We start from the raw sequence: 20,706 nt of genomic DNA, 5'->3' as shown, positions 1-20,706 counted from the left end.
CTTTATGATTTGAATTGCAAGCGTCGAACGATTTAAACGTCGCGCTGAAGCCCTTCATTCCTTCGTCCAGTCCCGCTCTAGCAAGCTCTTTCGTTGAGCAGCCCTGCTGTGAAACTGGTCCTCCTAGAGGCCCAAGGCACACCATCTCTTCTCACAACGCCAACAGCTCCAGCCACAAAACTTCTTGGCCACTGCAGGTCGCTGTCGGCCTTGTGTCTCGAGTACTGAGTGACGCTTTACGGCGTTGGACACATATTGGGTTAAAATATCATCATACCTCCCTCTTTCAACCAAATCGCTTTCCATAACCCTTCACAACATCATCTAATATCCCCCGCATCCTCTTACACCCCTCAATCCCCACGGCCAGCATACTCTCCAGCCTCTCCATGCGCACTCTACTCTCCATCACACACACCGCCACATTGTCGCTCTCCCCCAGCGTCGCGACCGTCAAAAACGGCAACTCCAACTCCTCCTGATTATTCAGATCCAGCAGCGGATCATCCGCCGACGCATTATCCGCCGCCTCAGCCGACGCAGACGAAGCCGCCGTGCACGCAACTAGGTAATCCGTCATCGGTATACCCGCATCCACCAGCGCCAGCGTCGCCGCATTCAGACAGGCCGCGAGCAACGACCCATCCTGCGACACAACATGCACATTAATCGTAATCGTCGACCTCGGATACAAATGCAGCGACAGCACGCCTTCAAACGCCGAGCGCAAACAATGCTCCATCTCGCTCGTCTTCTTGTCGGTCTTGCGCTTCCGGCGGTCCACGCCGCTGAAGCCCGCAAAGTTTATTTCAACGTCTATTTTTGCGAGTTTGTCGCTGGTGGTGCCGCGTTGGCCGCTTTGCTTGCCTTCTGCGGCGGGGCCGGTGACCGAGACGAGGACTTTGGTGTTGCCCATTTCGAGGTACGAGGATCCGTCTGCGGCGGCTTGTGTGGAGATTTGCGCGTGGATGCGGCGGAGTTCGTTCCAGCGGCGGCCGTCGAGGCGGAGGAGCGCGAGCGAGTAGGTGCTTGTGTCGAGGGGCATTGTGGATGATTTGTTCTGTGATTAATTGATATTTTTTTATTCTTCCTCCCAAATTGGAGGAGACGAGTATAGGGCGACCGGCTACGTCGTGGTGTGCTACAGTTTTCGGGTCGAATGGCTGATTGCGATGATGATGCAAGTTTAGAAAGCTTGAGGCTATGATATTTTGATCCATGCTGCAGCGATCTGCAGGCAAGCGGGGCCCCGCTCTCACGTGAGGACGCGTTGGCGCGTTTGTCGTCAGCGGCCCTTCCTGGCCTCCCACTCGTCGCTTGTTGCTAGCGATATGTCTGTGCAACCTATAGTTCCAGGTACCGATTCGTTCAACCGCCTTGATAAAGGTGCAAATCACCACATATGACCGGCGCTATCATATCGAAACCCGGCAGTAGTAGTCATGACATCCAGTCGCGACAAGTCAAAGGGCCAACGAAAAGCCCTGAGAGCTTTTGCCGAGAGCGAAGAGATGAGTGGTAGTGATACTGATGATGATGGCCTTGACATTATCAAGACATCGCGTAAAGATTTAGATATCTCTCAGTACCTAGATGGTTAGTCGGTATGAGCCTCTATCAATCAAGATATTGACGATCTCTAGTCCTGGCACGAACTCAGACTCAGTCAGAGACTGTGGATGTAGTAGGCAAGGAGAAAGATCCGGAAGATTCAAATACTGAGGACGATGAGGCTTTCCAGGAACTTCCAGACTCAAGAACCAATAAGGCAAATGACTCTGATACGAATGGCATTGGTGAAGAATCTGAGTGGTCTGAAGAAGACACCAGAGCTGCGTACCAGAACTGGAAAGAGCGCAAAACCCTCAAAAGAAAGCGCGTAGCTGCTGAAACTAACAGGATCCGTGCTGAGAAGAAGTCAAAAGCCGCAGCTGCTGCAAGCATCGTGGGTCGTAAGCCTTCGTCCAGGAAACGTCAGGGTGATGGCCCTACAGGATTCAGTACCGACTCCTTAGCCGATGACAGCACCGCAACAGCATTTCTGGATGATCCAATACCTGAATACATACTCTCGAGACAACAAGCTCTTAGAAAACTCCACGAAGCTGGCCTACGGTACCCTCCCAACTACCAGGACATAGACTTCTCTGAGTCAGAAACGGCAGAAAAGCCAAAATTAGACAAAGCCATCAAGCCACAGAGGGAAAGGAAAGATATTAAGCTTCGTAAGTCGCAAGGTGTTATACCGGCGCCTATCGCGCAATGGCTGCGTGACTACCAAGTGGAAGGCGTCCAATTTCTACACGAGAAATTTGTGAAGCAAACAGGCGCCATACTTGGCGATGATATGGGCTTGGGTAAAACGATTCAAGTCATTGCATTTTTGACAGCCGCATTCGGAAAGACGGGCACTGAACGTGACGCCAAGTGTATGCGTAAGACCCGTCGCTTTGGAAAGAATCGGTGGTACCCTCGCGTCCTCATTGTCTGCCCTGGCACACTGATGCAGAATTGGGAAGATGAACTTTCAAAGTGGGGTTGGTGGGAGGTTTACAGATACCATGGCTCCAGTGCAGCAGACCGAAAGGGCGTCCTTAGTGCTGCCGCAAAGGGAATGCTGGAAATCATGATTACGACATACACCACATATCGTAACAACGAGGGCGAAATCAATACAGTAGATTGGGATTGCGTGGTTGCAGACGAATGCCACCAGATCAAGAGTAAGGATGCGGAGACAACAAAAGCCATGAACAAGATTAACGCACTCTGCCGTATTGGCCTTACCGGTACTGCAATCCAGAACAAGTACGAAGAGATCTGGAATCTTCTCAACTGGGCGCGGCCTGGGGCGTATGGTTCATCTCAAGAGTGGAAGCAGAAGATCAGTCTTCCGCTAAGAATGGGCCAGGCTCACGATGCCACAAATGCTCAGCTTGCAGATGCGCGAAGCCGGGCTCAGGACCTCGTTCAGAAGATCCTACCCAGCGTATTTCTCCGACGAATGAAGACCCTAATCGCCGATCAACTACCTAAAAAGAGTGATCGCGTCGTCTTTTGTCAGCTTACCCAAACCCAAGCTGATGCGTACCGCACCTTTCTCGAGAGCGACAGGTGCGAGTTCATCCGCACCGCAAGGGAAGAGTGTGGTTGTGGATCGGGGAAAGGCAGGGGCTATTGCTGTCACGTCAACGTCCCGGGTGAGGACGAGAAATGGGCAGCCTTCATCTTCCCATGCATGGTTACTTTTCAAAAACTCGCCAACCATCTTGCCCTCATCGTGCCACTGTCGACGGATTCTGCAGAGAAGCAAGCCAAAGACTTGAAGACACTGGAGTTGGCATGTCCCGAAACATACAAAGATCTCTTCCGAATCCGCGACAATATTCTAGTACAGTCACAACGAGAGTTTTGCGGAAAATGGAAGGTGTTGAGGCGTTTGTTGGATTTTTGGCATTCGAATGGCGACAAGGTCCTGATCTTTTCGCATTCGGTCCGTCTTTTGCGACTGCTGAGAGGCTTATTCGATGTCGATGGCACAAAATACAACTTCTCGTATCTCGATGGAAGCATGAAGTATGAGGAGCGCTCTCAAGCCGTTGCAGACTTCAACGCAGATCCCAACCAATTCGTATTTCTCATATCTACCAAGGCTGGTGGTGTTGGTCTCAATATCACGTCTGCAAATAAGGTTGTCGTTATGGATCCACATTGGAACCCGGCATACGATCTGCAAGCACAAGATCGTGCTTACCGCATCGGCCAGACGAGGAATGTCGAGGTATTTCGCCTGGTGTCGAGTGGCACTATTGAAGAAGTCGTCTATGCTCGTCAGATCTATAAGCAGCAACAAGCAAACATTGGCTACAATGCTTCAGAGGAGCGTCGCTACTTCAAGGGCGTAATGGACGAGTCTAGCAAAAAGGGCGAGCTGTTTGGTCTCGAAAATCTCTTCAGTTTCCAAGAAGACAGTGTGTTGCTTCGCGACATTATGCACAAGACCAATGTAGCCGAGTCCAAAGCCGGTGTAAATGCCTACGACTTTCATGTCGATGAATCGCAGTTCGACTCGGAAGACGAGGATATACTTTCGAACAAGAATCTTGGCATTGACGACGATGCCAACATCGCTGGGATAAAGAAACTGGCTGATACCTTCCTTTCGACTTCCAGTACTGGCAGCAAGCCAAGCAGGAAGACCAAACACGGCGGACCCGATCCAATCAATGCTATTCTCGCCAAAGTAGGTGTAGAATACACCCACGAGAACTCTGAAGTCATTGGGCGCAGCGAGATAGAGGCTCGATTAGGTAAACAAGCCATGGAGTTGCGCAACGACATCGATCTCGCAAGTGAGCGTGTGTTCCAAGCCTCGCAATCGCAGTCACAGCGTCTTTTCAATCAACTGGGAATTCATCATGGCATTCATTCTGGAGATGAAGATGACGAAGACAGGCAAATAGCTGCGGCTGCTACTCCTGGCGAGTTTAAAATCAATTACCGGTATAGACCTAATGAGCGCGTGCGAAAACGCCAGTTCTGCAGTATGGCGGAGAGCATGGGGTTTGATGATCCGGTTGAGTTTGCGTTGCTTGTGGAAAGTAGTACGCAGGAAGAGAGGAGGAAGATGCTTGAGCGATTCTATCGGGGCCGGAGGAGGCGGATGATCAAAGGGCTTGGCGGTTCGAGGTAGGGTTACGGAAACATTTGCAAAAAGGAGAGTCAAGAACGCGATCGACTTGAGTTCGGTTTCTGATGGTACTACTTCTGCGCTGGTACAGCCAAGTCTCGCTCCTAATGTTGATGTTCATTAAGTAATGCTGAGGCTCCGTTGCAACGTTTCGGGATAGATCCCTTACCTACCCCACTTATGACGGCAACTTATCGGTAGTCAGCACTACTCACCCCAAGATTGGTAGTTTGATCCTGCACCGATTTGCATACAAGAAGCTGTGAACAGCGAGTCAACCTTCTCTGGGTGTCAATGGTAAATCTTTACGCATCACATCCTCACTGCAGACGTTCACCTCCGCAGCAAGCTTGCTAGCATCGCCGCCTCTTAGGCCTTAACCGACATTCCGGCAAGCCACATAAGATATCGCTACTATACTCAATGCAAACCTGGGTATCGCAGTCGTCAGCAGATTATTGACATCATACAACCGACGCAATAATGTCTTGGATCGTGTTTGCGCCATGGATCTTCCCAGCGGCATTGATGGCGTTCCTTTACAGTTATATCCTGTATCCCTTTTTCTTTAGCCCCTTGTCACGTATCCCAGGTCCCAGGTTTTACGCCTTTACCAAGTGGCGACTTGCATGGGACGACTGGACTGGCCAGCGGACACGCAAGATCCATGCCCTACATCTAAAGTACGGACCAGTGGTACGCATCGGGCCGAAAGAAGTGCATTTCAACTCCCTCTCGGCATTACGCACCATTTATGGTGCAGGAAGTGGGTTCGAGCGCACTGAGTTCTATCGGATGTTCGATACATATGGGAGGAAGAACATGTTTACGTTCGCAAGCGGGGTAGAGCATTCACGGAGAAAGCGATTGGTGGCTCGCCCGTATTCAAAAAGTGGCCTTGCACAGTACAAAGTTGAAGAAATCGTGGGAATGAAGACTAAAGACTTTTTGAGACTGGTGAAAACGGATGGCACCCGTAGAGGCGGCTTGGAGATCTTCTCGGCGCTTCACTACTACTCAATCGATATCATCACCACGTTTTTGTATGGGACTCCATGCTTTGGCGCGACCACCGCTCTCAAAGGGACACCAGAACATGTCAAATTACTGGACGATATCATGAACCATACACGCCGGCGACTATCCTGGTTTGCAGTCCATCTACCCTCACTCACGAAATGGATGTACACTCGAACGGGGGTAGTTGAGACCGCTATTCGGCCTTTCCTACCCATGGCCAAGCCTGCAACTTACTCCGGCATCCGGGCGCATGCACTAAGATCGATGCACGCCTACCGCGATGCGGGCGAAATCTCGCGCGCCGAAGCGAAAAAGTCAATCATCAGTGAGCTATATATTTCACAGTCGAAATCCAACAGTGACATGGATGACCTGGATATTGCCAGTGAATGCGCAGACCACCTCCTTGCTGGCATCGACACGACTAGCGATACACTAATGTTCCTCATTTGGAGTCTATCCCTGCCTCGGAATGCACATGTGCAGCAAAAGTTGATTGAAGAGTGCAAATCCATACCCAAAGGTGGCGTCACTGATGGTAGCGTGGACATAAGGGTTGCGGATAGCATGCCGTACCTGAATGCAGTTGTCAAGGAAACGCTACGTCTTTTTGCCCCACTGCCCTCATCCGAGCCAAGACTGAATAGAGCAGACACGGTAGTTGACGGTTACGATATCCCGCGGGGTACAGTATGCAGTATGGCCCCTTATTCATTACATCGGAATGAAAGTGTGTTCCCTGACTCGACCACTTGGAGGCCGGAACGATGGTCGGATGCGGGTAAAAGCGAACTAGCGGAGATGGAGAAATGGTTCTGGGCGTTCTCGAGTGGAGCTCGTATGTGCGTCGGCATGCAGTAAGTGACTTCTGCTGTGTTCCTCGGTGAATCTACTACTGACGTGTTAGCCTCGCCATGGCGGAGATGGCTTTAGTGCCGTCACTGTACCGGAAATACGGGTCGAGGGTGGTTCCGGGACAAGAAAACATGGCGCCGGGTATCACCTCTAGGTTTGAAGTATTTGCCGATGACACATTCCCGGAGATGAAGGTCGGTGCTTCTACTAAGAGCCTCTGGCATGTGCTAACGACCGCTAGGAGCACACGTGCTGGGTGGAGTTCACTCCTCATTAACAATGGAAGAGGGATACAACACTGGGTTGTGAGTGGTTGGCTCCACTTAATGGCTGTCCATACCGGAATGTGGGGTGTCGTATTTTTTTTGAGCCCCGGAAACTATTACCAACATCTTGTAAAATTCTTTCTGTTGCCCATATAACATGGTCATGCGTCCAATCACGAATCTGCCGGTACATCTTCGGTTGGCAAAGCTTTGGCTAGCTTCGGGGGCTTTCCCCCCGACCACGCGCTCCCCACACTGCACTCCACACTCCAATTCTTGGCATCGTCTTCGGGTTCGAGGGATGGCAAACCGCTTGGCGCCAAGTACACCCACAAGATGGTTGTTGGACTACCTCCCAAGCCAATAGTGTATCCGAAGATTCCCCAAGAAGAAAACACCGATGGTAGTCTCTCGGCTCTTGGACACATGATGGACAAGCAAGGCGGAGTAGTGTATGGCGAGCAACATGAGGCTGGAATACAAATATCTGGTTGTAGTCTGCCCAATGGTTAGTCAATTGCATCTCTCGCCACCGTCCACAAAGTGCCTCGTTCCTCACTACCGGCAAGATGGTCGCTCGCAATCGCAGTCAGCGCAAGCTGAACACTTTCACCACGCTGTTCTTCGCTGCAACAGCTATGTCATCAGCAATTCGCACACCATCGTTCGGCAAATCAACATTTCCTCGTATGACATTACGGTCTACTGAGATGGACTCTGCACCATATCGGGACTCAACGCTTTCAGTTGATGAACGAGTCGAGGATCTTGTACAGAGGATGACCATTGAGGAAAAAGCAGGCCAGCTTTTCCACAACATCATCAACCAAGGCCCAAATGGAACCCTCCTCAACGTCACAAAGGAAGCTGTGGAGGGCAAGCTCATGACCCACTTCAACCTTCACGGGCCGATTGCGGATGTACGCGCCACCGTGCAATGGTACAACAACCTGCAGCAAATGGCGCTAGACACAAGACTAGGCATTCCAATCACAGTCTCGTCGGATCCGCGTCACGCATTCACCAACTCTGAAGGCAGTCAGATTGCAGCAACAAAGTTCTCACAATGGCCCCAGACACTTGGTCTAGCCGCGATCAGAGATGCTGAGCTTATCCGAACTTTCGCTGATATTGCTCGACAAGAGTACAATGCTGTTGGCATCCGGTCTGCCCTACACCCTCAGATCGATGTCGCCACTGAGCCCCGCTGGGCCCGTATCGGCGGCACCATGGGCGAGAATGCCACTCTGACTGCTGAACTCACTGTTGCATACATCGAAGGATTCACTGGTCCTGATGGATTTGGATATGATTCGGTCACCACAGTCTCGAAGCATTTCCCCGGCAGTGGTCCAGTCGAAGGTGGTGAGGATAGTCACTTCACCTATGGCAAGAATGCTACATACCCTGGCAATAACTTTGAACACCATCTTATCCCATTCAAGGCTGCTATTGCTGCCGGAACTAGACAGATGATGCCTTACTACTCTCGCCCAATGGGCACCAAGTACGAGGAGGTCGCTGCTGGAATGAACAAGGGAATCGTCACTGATCTTCTGCGCGGCGAGCTCGGCTTCGATGGCATCGTAGTCAGCGACTGGGGTCTCGTCACTGACTCCATCATCTTGGGCCAAGACATGCCCGCCCGAGCCTGGGGCGCTGAGAACCTCACCGAGCTCGAACGCACCGAGAAGATCCTCAACGCTGGAACCGATCAACTCGGCGGCGAAGAACGCACCGACCTCATCCTCGAGCTCGTCGAGAAGGGCATCATCAGCGAATCCCGCATCGACGCCTCAGTCCGCCGTCTCCTGCGCGAAAAGTTCCTCCTGGGCCTCTTTGACGAAAAACGCTTCCTCGACGCCGACGCCGCCGTCGCCGTCGTCGGCAAAGACGAATGGCGCGCCATCGGCTTCGAAGCCCAAAAGCGCTCCTTCACCCTCCTTACAAACAAAGACTCCTTTCTCCCCCTCTCCACCTCCGAATGCGCAAAGTCCAAATTCTACGTCGAGGGCATCAACAGCACGTTCCTTACCTCGCGCAACTTTGAAGTCGTCGCTACGCCCGAAGAGGCAGACTATGCTTTCCTGCGCCTCGTAGCGCCATATGAGCCGCGGCCCGGTGGCTTCGAGGCAAACTACCACTCCGGCTCGCTTGAATACAACGCTACGGAACGGGCGCGCCAGGCAGCTATTTACGCTACCGTACCTACCGTTGTCGACATCTTCCTCGACCGCCCCGGTGCGTTCCCCGAGGTCGCAGAGCAAGCGGAAGCCCTCATGGTCAACTTTGGCGCTAGCGAGGATGCGTTCCTGGATGTTGTGTTTGGTGTCGATGGAAGCGGGCCAGAGGGTCTGCTGCCGTTTGATTTGCCGCGCAGTGACGAGGCGGCTAAGGCGCAAAAGGAGGATGTGCCGTTTGATACTTTGGACCCGGCGTTCAAGTTCGGGTATGGATTGAGGTATGAGTAGTAATCTTGGGGATGATGTAGGATTAGAGAGGGACTTATGAGTAATGGTATTTAAGAATATGATAATGAATTATTTTTACATGAATGGAAGTTCGCTTGATGTGATGAACGTGAAGAATGTTGAGATTGAATTTCTTTTGTTGGAAGGGGCGATGTTGTTCTAGCCTTACCTTTAGTCTACACATAGAGCATAGCTGCCTGGGGTACATGTAGACCGAAGCTGGGCGATGGGAAAGGTTATCCCCAAGGTGCCTGGGCAACAGTGGTAGCCTGGAAGGGAATCAGCTGATTGGATACAAAAAGTACTCATATGATTAGCTGGGGTTACCCAACATCACATGCAATACGATCTCATCCTTGCTCTACCCTGCAGTACCTCCAACTACTCCAGAAATGATAGCCGTGAGGCTGCTAGCTTGTATACTGCAGATTCAGGGTTCAGTAGAAGCACGTGCAGCGTGAGGAGAGGGGAAAGAGACGGTGAAGGCAGCGCGATCAACATAACATGAAGGGAACATCCTACTATATGCTGTGACGACAAAGTGCATAGCGAGCATGATGTAAAGAAGGTATGATGTAAAGAGCAGATACATAACAGGGTCACTAGGCAGCTAGCGGACCGACTCAAAAGTTCACGCACACCGCTCCGGTGATTGACCGCGCCACAGTGGCTGGAGGTCAGGATACCTCTGGTGGCCACGAGAACGGGGAGCTCCGGTGTTGTGGCGGTGCAGTGTCTCTTGCTTATTAGTATTAGTTACACTGGACTGTAGTAGTAGTAGTAGTAGTAGTAGTAGTAGTAGTAGTAGTAGTAATCGCCCTAGGCATTCCCCACACACCACACCGAGATAGATCATCTCCCAGGGCACCACTGCATCCACACCACGTATGAATCTAGTATATGCGCGCCCCATCAGCCTATTCTCCGGAAGACCCTGATCTTCCCCTTGATACTGCGCGACATGCGGGGGGGAAACGGGCCCATTCCATCACAGAGCCAGTCGATAGTCGTGGAGGGCTGAGGCTTGTGTGTGGTGGGCCCCCTAGGCGCACTACCCATGCACGATGATCACAGCCTACATGAACACAGCCTGGTCGGACATCCAGCCCACCCACGCGAAGCTTCGAAATGCGTCCAAGGGCCCGCAAAATTTCTCAATACGACGCTGCCTATTGCCAGCTTGGGAATTTCCGCCCAGATGACGCCATGGTGTCTTGTGAGATTGACCTGGGCTCACTGCTGCCACCCTGCCCTACTCCCGTGGTTTAAGTGTCAGATGTTCGCCGCCGCCTGCGCTATCTTTTAACTCCACCACCCCAGCACAACCACCTCGACTCACTCTTCACCACCAAACTATGGGACGCCGTGAGAGACAACCTTCGCCCCCTCCCCCTCCCCCCATGGGAGGCCCGCCATGTAAGAAGAAGTTTTCTGGAGTATTATTTGTTAGCATACTAACTTTGTGTAGCCGACTCCACCTACGTCTTCGACAACTACGAGAACGGCAAGCCAAAATGGGCACCTGGCAAAGACCACCAGCGCGACTATCACGAATACCGCGATAGCCGCAGAGGAGATCATCGTCGTCCTCGCAGAAACAGATATGACGAAGATGAGGGGCCTCCACCTCCACCGCCACAGGCACAGGGTGCATATCCTCCACCCCCGCCACCAGGACAAGGAGCACCGCCACCACCTAGAGGTAATTGGTCGAATTTACATTTCCATCCTGACGTATCAACTAACAACATGATAGAAGCACCTCGAGACTCTCGACCCCGCCACCACCGCAGACAACCCTCATACTCCTCCGACTCCGACTCAGGCGGCCCACCCCCACCACGCCGCAGCAACCGCCGCGAAGAGCGCCCCCGTCACCACCGCGAGGACACCTACGACTCGTACGACGAAAATTACCCTCGCCGCCGCCGAGAACGCGAGTCCGGGCGTCGCGACCGCGACGGCTACAAATCAGAAGGCTACAAGTCTGAAGGCTACAAATCCGACCGCAGGCCCCGCGACCCTTACTACTCGGACCGTGACCGTGACCGTGACCGTCGCGAGAAATCCCGTGGCGATCGCAGACACCGTGATGACCGCTACGACGACCATCGCTACGACGACATGTTTAACAGCCGCCCCGCCCGCCGCGATAGCCGCTATGATGATAGGCCACCGCGTGATAGACGCGGGTACTATGATGACTACGAGGACCGCTATGGTGATCGCAGGAGAAGCACGAGAGATAGCAAGGCGAAGCCTGAGTGGCAGAAGCAGGCGCTGGGTATGTTCAAGGATTATGCGCTGCCGATTATTAAGAAGGAGGGCGCAAGGTATGTACAGAAGCAGATGGCTAATGGGTTTGGGAAGCGTTGAGCTGAGGGTTGGGTGATGGATTCGAATGAGTTTTATTCTTTACTTTATTTTGGATACGAGTGATAGACTTTTTTTTTTGGATATTTGTGTATGCAGCGAATTGGGGGAGGGGGGGGGTTAGGGTTTGGTACCTAGCTAGGCGTTACGGGTGCACTATGCTGATGATATCCACCTTTTCTCGTTATTTCTTCTTCTATCAAGAAATTGTCTTTTCACTTTCGACGAGGATTTTCCCCATGTAGACCATTGATATACTGTGTATTAATTTTTCGGTTATATTTCAAATCCCCGATTTTTCATTGAGATTTCTTTCTCTTTTTTTGCCCTTCCCTAAGACTACGTAACGTATAAATGGGATCCAGTATATACAGACTCTCCTCCTTTCCGAAACATATTTCTTAAGAATGACCCCCTTTATCCCCTTCCACCGTGCAATTAACCTGACTCTGGATCCCCTCTACATTCGCACAGGTGAACAGGTTCGTGCCACTCGGACTCTTGACGTCGATATTCTCAATGGAGATGTCACTGCAGACTTTGGGGCTGGAGCAGACGACGTAGCCAACGCGGGGATCGTACTTTTTGCTCGTTGTGCCCTTGAAGTTTTTGATAGTGATGTCGGAGATTGTGAGGTTGGAGGGGAACTAAGTCGTTTGTGTTAGCAACAGTTGTGATTTTGTTGGGAGAGGAAAGGGGAAAAGGAAGGAAACGTACCTGATTGCACAAGGTCAAGTTCTTTTGTCCGTAGCACTGCGTAATCTCAATGGCGTAATCGACGTTCTTGACAATCATGCCGTCGTACGTGACATTGCGCACGGCGCCGCTGCCGCCTCCGCCTTGCAGGTCACCGGAGAGCGCAGAGGAAGCGCCAGGCCAGACTTTGATGCGTGCACCGTCCGAGGCGTTGGACATGGAGATGTTGCGCACAAGGATGTTTTCGACAATGTCGACTTCGCCGGGGTACTGGCCGAGCGAGCCGACGCTGATGCCGTGGCTGCCGTTGCAAACGAGGTTCTGCACGAGGATATTTGTGCTGTTTGGCTTGAAGGAGACGCAGTCGTCGCCGTTGTTGATGTTGGAGTTTTGGATGATGATGTTGTCGGAGCGGTAGGTGTCCCAGCTACATTCCTTATAGTCAGTTTTTCTGATAAAAATCATGCTTGTCAAGGTAAAGAAAACTCACCCATCAGTGTTCTTGGCGGGATTCTTGCTCTTGCTGTCGCCGAAAATGTCAATGTTGGAGAAGATGACTTGGCTCGAGTTGGCGACCAAAGTGTACCACTGTGGGCTGTAGCGGAACTTGAGATCAGAGATTTTGGCATTCTTGGCACCGATCAAACCAAAGAGAATGGGTCGTAGGATGTAAATGTCTTTGGCGTAGAGGTCGTACCAGGCTTGGCCGTTGCCGTCTAGGGTGCCGCCGCCGTAGACATTGATGTCCTTGCCTCCGAGCTGGAAGAAGGTGGTTGCATTCTGGAAAACCTGCTTGAAGGAATTGGCTTGCCAGTAATCAGTGTCATTTGTGAACTGGATGGTTCCTTGGATATCTGAGGGAGCTGTTAGTGGGGCCATTCAGGAAATGCAGGGGTTGGACGAACCTAGATCAATGCCATTGAGGAACGTAAGATCCAGGGCGGTGCCAATGGTGAACTGCTGGCCCTTGGGGAAAACAACATGGCCGCCATTATTGCATTGCTTAACAGCGCTGAGGATGTTGGCAGAGTCGTCCTTGCCACCACCGAGAGCCTTGAGCATGCAGGTCTTATTTCGGGAACCCGGCACCGAGGATGCCTTTCCCGGGAGAAACGGCACGGGCGGGAGGCGTTTTGCCACAACAGCCTTTGCTCCAAGCTCTTCAACTGGAGTCGATAATGCTATCGAAGCTTGTAGCAGGGCGCACGAGATAATGTCGGTGACACGCATGATTGCAGCCGTTAAGAAACCGTTGTGGTTGAGTATTGATGGTCACGGCTGTCAATCCAAACTCGTTGATGTGCCAGAGGGCTTGATATTAATACCCCCCATGCAATATCCTCGAGCCGTTGGACCCGCGGCCTTGGCTCTGGTCTTTGCCCCCTAATCTCAACATTCAGGTTAGTAGGTTCGTGGGCGCGGAGGAATTGGTGATCCATCCACGATGATCCCAGTCTCTCCTCACGGCCACAAGTGGCTAAAACGCCCACTTCTGTGGCGCTAAGCTAAGAAAAGCTAAGCTTTCCCCATCTTCCTAGCCGCTTGGCCGAGCAGATTGGTGGGTTTTTTCCAAATCTCCCGTGCCATGACTGTCTTTGAGATGCCGCCTATGTGAGCATGAACGTGCGTTCATTCTTTGGTGTAAGCGTCTTCCTACTTGTTGATAACGGTGAGACTCTCCATGTACTCCGAGTCAGCCGTCCCGGGTTTACCATTCGTTTTATTGCAAGGTACACCGTTTTGCATGCTGACAACTTTATATTGACGTTGGGACGTGAAGTTGCTGTTCCTTTTTAATGCCCACAAGGTCAAATCCCATGCTATTTTGTAAGTTTTATTATTCGTAACGCTTCTGTTGGATCTAGAGATTAAAGTCGCCGGATTATCACCTTTGCGACCGACAACTGTAATTTGGTCGAGTCAGTACTGGCGGTTAAGTAAGGAACAAGACGGATTAAACTCCATAAGCCCAATTTGGAAAGTTAGAAACACGTGGTGGAGTAAGAAAACTAGGTGAAATTATCAGCTGATCCTATTGTTTGGAATCACCTGCGAGGGGTTGTCTTGTATTGTGGAAGGTTACTCGTAGTCGCTTCCGGTTATGCCTGTTCAGGAAAAAGGCTATTTATCTCTCCCTAGATAACAAGGTCTGATCCAATGCATACATACTAGATGACGCGACCAAGTGTGTATCACCAACGACATCTACTAATGCGCTATACCTCCGCGATATCGAGGCCACCAACTTAACTCACATTCCAACCTTCCTCACGCTCACATAACAAACCCCATCTCACATAAGCACCGAATTATATTTCGCCAGCAAGAAACAAACCCGAAACAACGCCCTCGGTCATCAAAATTACCATTCTAATTTGCAGAATGCACATCCCTTCAACCCACCTATCCCCCCAAACACCCTTTTTTTTCACGCACAACCTCCCTCTCACCCGCCTCCATGACACTAGCGCCTATTCATTACCTGTCTCCTCCCACGGGAAACGGGAGTGAAGCGGGCCGTGCATAAATCGTGTGTCGTGTTGTACAGCCGTCTCTGTGGCACGCTTCGCTTGGGGAATAAGGTGGACGAATGGATCGGGGGATTGGGGAATCGGGAGGGTCCGAGGGGTGGGTTGGAAGAGGGTAGACGGGTGAAGATGTGATCGGGGGTGTGTGATCGTTCCTCGCCCGGAGCATGAGGGGGAGGCGGGAGGGGATTTTTTTGAGTTTTGTATGATTGAGTGATGGTTGTTGGGGAGAGATTTTCGGAGGGGTACTTGAGGTGATGAGTCGGAAAATGTGGAAGGGTTATTGGTGTTTATGGTAGACTTGAAGATTTGGGTGTGGTCTTGTAAAGAAGTTGATATTGGGGCGCGGGAAGAAGCGATAGGGCATTTGCAATGCCTATTATCGTTATATGTACTCCGTGCGTGCATCGTCGTCGCCACAGATAAAACGCACCAACATGAAACGATGGAACTATACTAGAAGATGCTGGTAGTATGTACTTGGCTGTTAATGAAGCGAATCCGAAATCATGGCATTAAAAAGCGACGACTCTTTCTTGCTGAGCACGAGAAATTAATGCCATACGTCATAATCAGTATACAGCGATATATCGGTTAGAGTCTTCTTCCCATAAGAAAATGGAAGAAAGAAGGAGGTGCAGAAGCAGGATCGCATTCGCGGTGCGAAAATGACATATTGATTCGAAGCCAACAATGGTAGTACTCGATAGCAGACGGTGAATGGCAAACGTCAATGAAAGCCTGGTAATCTATTCACTCAACGAGAATGTACATTTTATTCCAACATGAAGACCCAAATGCTTGCTAAACCGAACAATCGAGACACGTTACAAGACGCAGTAGGAGAACATGAACCCTCCCCAAACCAAGCCTATTCAATAATATTTCGCTCGCACCTTCCTTTTACACTCAACCAACATTTTCTCTGTAAACAAGCTGATCATCGAACATGCACGATGGACCGGTAACAATGTCCTCCTGCCATACCCCCTGGTCCAACGGCGTCCGCGGCTCATCGGCAGTCGGACTTGAGCTGTTGGTGAAAATGCTATCTGACGAGCTCTGATGAAGCAAATACGCCGTGTCGGTAATGGGCATTCCCTGTGACATTGGGCTACCGATGTAAGATGAGGCAGAGGAGAAGAGATCCATGTTGCAGCCATCAGGTATAGGACTGTCTGGGAAATCGCTGTTCTGGGGTGTGTAGCCAAAATCAGTCTCGCTTCCGGTGTATGGGGAAGGCGGAACCGAGGACGGGAAACCGTAGCGATGGTACGAGGGGCTAAAGGCTGTGGGGACCGATCGCGACATGGGTTGAGTGCTGAGGTAGGCTTCGTGCATATGGGCAGATCGCTTCAACCGCGCGGCACGACGGGCTGCTTGACCACCCTTTGCGCCAGAAGCCTGACGTTGGGGCTGGGGTTGATGAGTGCGATTGCCGCGCTTGTTGGGTTGCTTGCTACGATATCGTGTTGTCGACTTGACGCCTTCGCGGATCGCTTGCTCCGTAAGGCGCCACATGAAGCCTCTCCGCGCCTCGTCGCCGGGCTGGTCAACTTTTTCGAATGCCTGTCGCTCTGTCAGCCACTAGTCGACCAGGTCACTACAAGATAACTCACGCCATTCATTGATAGGTTATGCCTGATACTGTTCTGCCATCCTTTGGTTTCCGAGCTGCTGGCCCTGTCTGTGTTTTTTCTGAACCAATCGTAGATGTCACGCAGTATCATGGTGTGATTTGGCGCATTCAAAAGCGCCCGGTAGATCAACTGCGCGTACGGCTGCTCCCTGTCGAATATTCCAGCATCTCCAGCGTTAGGGTCCCGGATGTGTCTGAGAGTTTCGTCATGAGGGGCAGAGATTTGTGCCGGGTCAGAATAAGGACTCTGGTAGTGATTGTAGTCTTCGACTTTGATGGGACAGGCGTATTGGTGATGATCATAGTCATTGCTGAGCTGCATCAGCTGGCTCTTGATCTCGTGATCTGATGGATCCATGGCATCATGATGCTTTGGCGGCTCGATGTGATAGGCGTTTGGTGGGAATGAGTCCGCGACGGAGAGGTCGTGGGGCAGGCCGCTCGAGTTGAAGGCGTTGTACGAGCGGGGGCAAGTCGAGACGGAGTACTGGGCAGGGCAGGTGAGCTTGTAGTTGCTTTCGTAAGACATGCCGTGCTGGGGGAAGTGGTAGCCATGGCCTGGGGCAGATGAGAAGCCATTGGCTGCGTGGTAGGCGTCACCATTTTGAGTAGCGGGACTGAAGCCAAAGCCTGCTGGCACCGGACGGGGCATGCGTTGTTGCTCGTCAAAGTTCATTCTCGGTTGCGAGGAGGGGCAGGTGGTGAAGGAGGCAGATGGGTCGGCAGTGGCAGGCAGGCAAGGTGCGTCGGCAGGTAATGTAGTGGAGGACTGAGATGGCAGTGGGCTGTGAGGGCGGAAGGGAAGCGCGGCACAAATGGGGCTCTCTGGCGGCGGGACAGCATCGAGACCGCAGTGTGAGTCTTGGGCAGCAGGACAATGGGGTGACTGGGCATGTGGCATCGTTGTGTTGTCGTCCTTCTATCGGCCTAAACGGTGAGAGGCGGGCGTATCGATACGGGGGACGGGGAAGAGAGTGCCAGCGCCGCGTGTGAAACCAGCAGAGTGGCGCAGAATAGACAGAGACGACAGTGAAAGGCAGTGCCGGGAAATGAAGCGAAGAGCCAGACATTTACATGCTCGCTCGGCCCGCAGCGAATGGCATTTGATCAGCACCATTGTATTGTCATTGTCACCTGCATGTCTCCCTGGACGGGTTCCTACTGTACCGCAGGCTTGACGCTGCAGCGGCAGGCGAGAAGGCAAACAAGAAGTGAGTGGTCATGGCAAAGGCAGAGAGCATCTTCACACCACCACTACCACTGCGACCACCACCACCATCATCACCACCACGCTTGACACTGATGCAGATGCAGGGCTGGTATCACGGGAATCACAGCTGCCGCTATGCCATCATTGCCTCCCGGGCCGAGACGGAGCCTGGACATGTACATTGCACTGCTGCTTTTGACAGTCGGAATGACTACCTGTGCTACCGCCACAGCCAACGATTGTTTCGCCGGCACAGGGACGACGGGAGCCTGCATACCATCTAGACTATTTGCAACATGGGACCGTCCGAGCCCCGGGCCAGGTCTGAGCCCAGATCCTCCCATCTTCGATCTTGCTGCCCGCTCCCAGATGCTGCCCATGGTCATCATCCCCCCGTTCATGAAATATCTTCCACGCCAATGCCCATCGTCGTCATTCGCAAGGGACCACAACGAATGCCCATCAAGCAGCAAGCGCTTGCCCATCACCGAGCGGCTGTGCATGGAATGTGCAAGCAAATCTACAGTAGCTTGTCAGTCCCATTTATGCGCAAGGCACAGGGATGCTACCAGGTAGCCTGCGCCTGCAAAGAGGCTGCCGCGAGCAGCCCTTTGGGGACGACAGTCTCCACACCAGCCTGTAACACAACCCTCCAAGCCTTGATTTCCGGTGAAGCTGCTTCAGAATCCCTGTTGGGCCTCATCCAGAAGTAGTGTTCGTCGTCATTGGCCAGCCGTCATGGCAAGGCCGTCACCGCTTAGGTACTTACATACACCGCCAGCGGTTCCTGCTATCAAGATGCTGCGTTGGTCACCGCCAGCACACGGCGTCACAGCCAGTGCCGTAGTCGGGACATGTCTGCCATCCATGCCATGCTGGCTATGACATAGTACCTATCATTGCGCGAGACCTTGTGCAATGCCTGCCCTGCACCCCGTTCCATTGTCGGCAGGCCATGCAAGAGAGAGAGCTAGTTGCTCCTGGGTCGACTGCACAGCCTTCATGCTCAAAACGGGCACTATGGTTACTTTCGATAGTATATCTGCCACATGTTAGCTGTGACACCATCGTCATCAGATTTCGTTGGCCTACCTTCTTGAACTGGAAATGGAGCTGCAGAATACCCTATCGTACATCAGCAACCTATCGACCAAGCCACAACTCTTGAGCCTACCTTATCAAAGCTACTCTTGAACCCGCGTTCTCTCTTCGCACTGTAGTCCCATTCTTTGTCGACGATCCTGAACGCAATGTCTTCATAGGGCGGACCGGCAATAAAGCGTATCAGGCACGTGTCGTCCTCGCCAGCAGGCGCAAACGACTGTCCCTTTTTGCGGCCATGCTCGCGCTCAATCTTGTAGGTAGGCGCCTTGCTTTTGTCAATGAGGTCAGGGTAGAAGATGTTGAACTTGTAGCCTTGTACCACCTTGGGTGGCGGATTGTCGTGATCGTAATGTGTCTGGTTGTACTTGTTCCATTCGTAGCCCATCTGGACGCGATTGAAGTAGCGAGGCTTTCTAGGCTTGTAGCTCCCATCCGACTGGGAACGGGCAGTGGTGACCTCTTCTTCAGCATTGAAAACCTCTTCACCCTCTTCAACTCCTCGCGCCACTTCTCGCTCGTACAGCGCCATGGTTGCCTTGGAGTAGTCTTCTTTGTCGACAGGCGCAAACCGCGAGGCGCTCGTTGTCACAGCCTGGCTTGTCGTAGGCTGGCTACTAGCCACAGCCTTGTCGCTCGTTTTGGTCTGGCTAGGAACGTAGCCAACTTTCTGGATCTTGCGTCGCTCAGCCGTCACGTGCTCGAGGAACGACTTTTCCTCGACCTGCGGCAGGGCCTTGTCTTCGGCACGCAGCTTCAGCATGGGCTCTGGATCCATGGCTGCGTCATATGCAACTGTTGTAGGCTGCACCTCGGCTGTCTCATCATTGCCCTTGAGCATGGAATATATGTTGGCTTGTACAGACGCAGCCGCCTCGGCCTGCTGCTTGCGCAACGTCTGCAGTCGCTCCTTGACAATCTCCTGGGACACGCGCCGCAGCTTTGCCTTGGCTTTCCATACGCGCAGACTCCGCAAAAGCTGTTCCCAGTAATCATAGTCGATGGGCTCGTCCGAGTCCAGCTTCCGCTTGACCTGCACTTCGAGAGCCTCGAGCTGTTCATATGACTTTGGTGAGAGCAGCTGGTCAATGTCGGCAGCTACAGAGCTGGTGCCTCGTGCCTCGGATTTTGTTGTCCTGGATTTGCGCCGGATGTCTTTGCAGATGACTTTGAGTGACTGGTCTGGTCAGCTATGTAGAGGCGGTGTATAGGACAAATACTCACATTCCAGTATTCGCGATTACTCTTGCTCGTCTCGAGCGTGAGGTAGTTCTCAATCTCCTTCTCCAGCTCTGCAAGGTCCTCGTTATCCAAGCCCTCAAGTACGCCCTCGGGGTCCACAATGTCCAACTCATGATCTTCCACCTCTTCGTCCAGTATCGATTTCTCAGCAGGGTCAATGAAGCGCAACGTGACGGCCAGCCAGTCAATGGGCTTTGCGCGTCCGCCTCTGACGCGTAAGGCTGCCTTCTTCTTGGCCTGTTGAAGCACAAAACGATCCTCATCTGCTACCCAGGCCTCTTCTGCCGCGTTGGTCGAGCGTTTGGAGGCATTGTCGTAGGATCGCGACTCGGCGGAGCGCTTTGCTGGAATCGATGACGCTGGCCCATTGCCTTGGGCGCGGCGACTGCTATCATTTCGCCATGGAGGTTCACGAGACGACATTTTGTGTGTGTAATTAGGTGATGGTTTCAGTATTTATTGGATATGGCTGTCACAGTGCGAATGTTTAGGTAAAGACTGCGATCGCGAAATCTTTGGCCGAGGCTGGTGACGTACGGACCTCCTTCCGCACCCACAGGGATCTGTTCCGCTTTTAGCAACAAAGCTTGGCGCTGTTGCCTTTCATTACCATGC

At 52.3% G+C, this 20,706-nt stretch overlaps 8 protein-coding genes across 8 annotated transcripts; 4 read left to right on the top strand and 4 right to left on the bottom strand.

The window, feature by feature from the left end:
* Positions 1-286: 286 nt before the first annotated feature.
* On the bottom strand, positions 287-1,045 carry COCVIDRAFT_32696 (hypothetical protein; the record flags this gene model as incomplete). Its single annotated transcript, XM_014707158.1, has 1 exon — positions 287-1,045. One exon carries the CDS (start codon positions 1,043-1,045, stop codon positions 287-289), a length of 759 nt encoding a protein of 252 aa, XP_014562644.1.
* Positions 1,046-1,442: 397 nt separating this feature from the next.
* On the top strand, positions 1,443-4,693 carry COCVIDRAFT_21675 (hypothetical protein; the record flags this gene model as incomplete). Its single annotated transcript, XM_014707090.1, has 2 exons — positions 1,443-1,596; positions 1,644-4,693. The coding sequence occupies 2 exons, from the start codon at positions 1,443-1,445 to the stop codon at positions 4,691-4,693; spliced, it is 3,204 nt and encodes a 1,067-aa protein (XP_014562576.1).
* Positions 4,694-5,173: 480 nt separating this feature from the next.
* COCVIDRAFT_83182 (hypothetical protein) lies at positions 5,174-6,842 on the top strand (the record flags this gene model as incomplete). The annotated part of the gene is made up of 3 exons (XM_014707320.1): positions 5,174-6,567; positions 6,618-6,759; positions 6,807-6,842. 3 exons carry the CDS (start codon positions 5,174-5,176, stop codon positions 6,840-6,842), a joined length of 1,572 nt encoding a protein of 523 aa, XP_014562806.1.
* A 558-nt stretch (positions 6,843-7,400) lies between these two features.
* On the top strand, positions 7,401-9,302 carry COCVIDRAFT_83921 (glycoside hydrolase family 3 protein; the record flags this gene model as incomplete). The annotated part of the gene is made up of 1 exon (XM_014707319.1): positions 7,401-9,302. One exon carries the CDS (start codon positions 7,401-7,403, stop codon positions 9,300-9,302), a length of 1,902 nt encoding a protein of 633 aa, XP_014562805.1.
* A 1,400-nt stretch (positions 9,303-10,702) lies between these two features.
* Positions 10,703-11,678, top strand: COCVIDRAFT_21672 (hypothetical protein; the record flags this gene model as incomplete). The annotated part of the gene is made up of 3 exons (XM_014707089.1): positions 10,703-10,718; positions 10,771-11,004; positions 11,059-11,678. The coding sequence occupies 3 exons, from the start codon at positions 10,703-10,705 to the stop codon at positions 11,676-11,678; spliced, it is 870 nt and encodes a 289-aa protein (XP_014562575.1).
* Positions 11,679-12,076: 398 nt separating this feature from the next.
* On the bottom strand, positions 12,077-13,601 carry COCVIDRAFT_11127 (glycoside hydrolase family 28 protein; the record flags this gene model as incomplete). Its single annotated transcript, XM_014707016.1, has 4 exons — positions 12,077-12,322; positions 12,393-12,798; positions 12,862-13,225; positions 13,277-13,601. 4 exons carry the CDS (start codon positions 13,599-13,601, stop codon positions 12,077-12,079), a joined length of 1,341 nt encoding a protein of 446 aa, XP_014562502.1.
* A 2,207-nt stretch (positions 13,602-15,808) lies between these two features.
* Positions 15,809-17,214, bottom strand: COCVIDRAFT_83291 (hypothetical protein; the record flags this gene model as incomplete). Its single annotated transcript, XM_014707318.1, has 2 exons — positions 15,809-16,468; positions 16,519-17,214. 2 exons carry the CDS (start codon positions 17,212-17,214, stop codon positions 15,809-15,811), a joined length of 1,356 nt encoding a protein of 451 aa, XP_014562804.1.
* Positions 17,215-18,772: 1,558 nt separating this feature from the next.
* Positions 18,773-20,514, bottom strand: COCVIDRAFT_21669 (hypothetical protein; the record flags this gene model as incomplete). The annotated part of the gene is made up of 4 exons (XM_014707088.1): positions 18,773-18,790; positions 18,841-18,873; positions 18,923-20,026; positions 20,074-20,514. The coding sequence occupies 4 exons, from the start codon at positions 20,512-20,514 to the stop codon at positions 18,773-18,775; spliced, it is 1,596 nt and encodes a 531-aa protein (XP_014562574.1).
* Between the last annotated feature and the right edge of the window lie 192 nt (positions 20,515-20,706).

Source organism: Bipolaris victoriae (assembly GCF_000527765.1).
Source record: "Bipolaris victoriae FI3 unplaced genomic scaffold scaffold_0, whole genome shotgun sequence".
Classification (NCBI taxonomy): Eukaryota; Fungi; Ascomycota; class Dothideomycetes; order Pleosporales; family Pleosporaceae; genus Bipolaris; species Bipolaris victoriae.
Note: the sequence above shows the minus strand (reverse complement) of the source record. Positions and strands in the feature narration are given on the sequence as shown.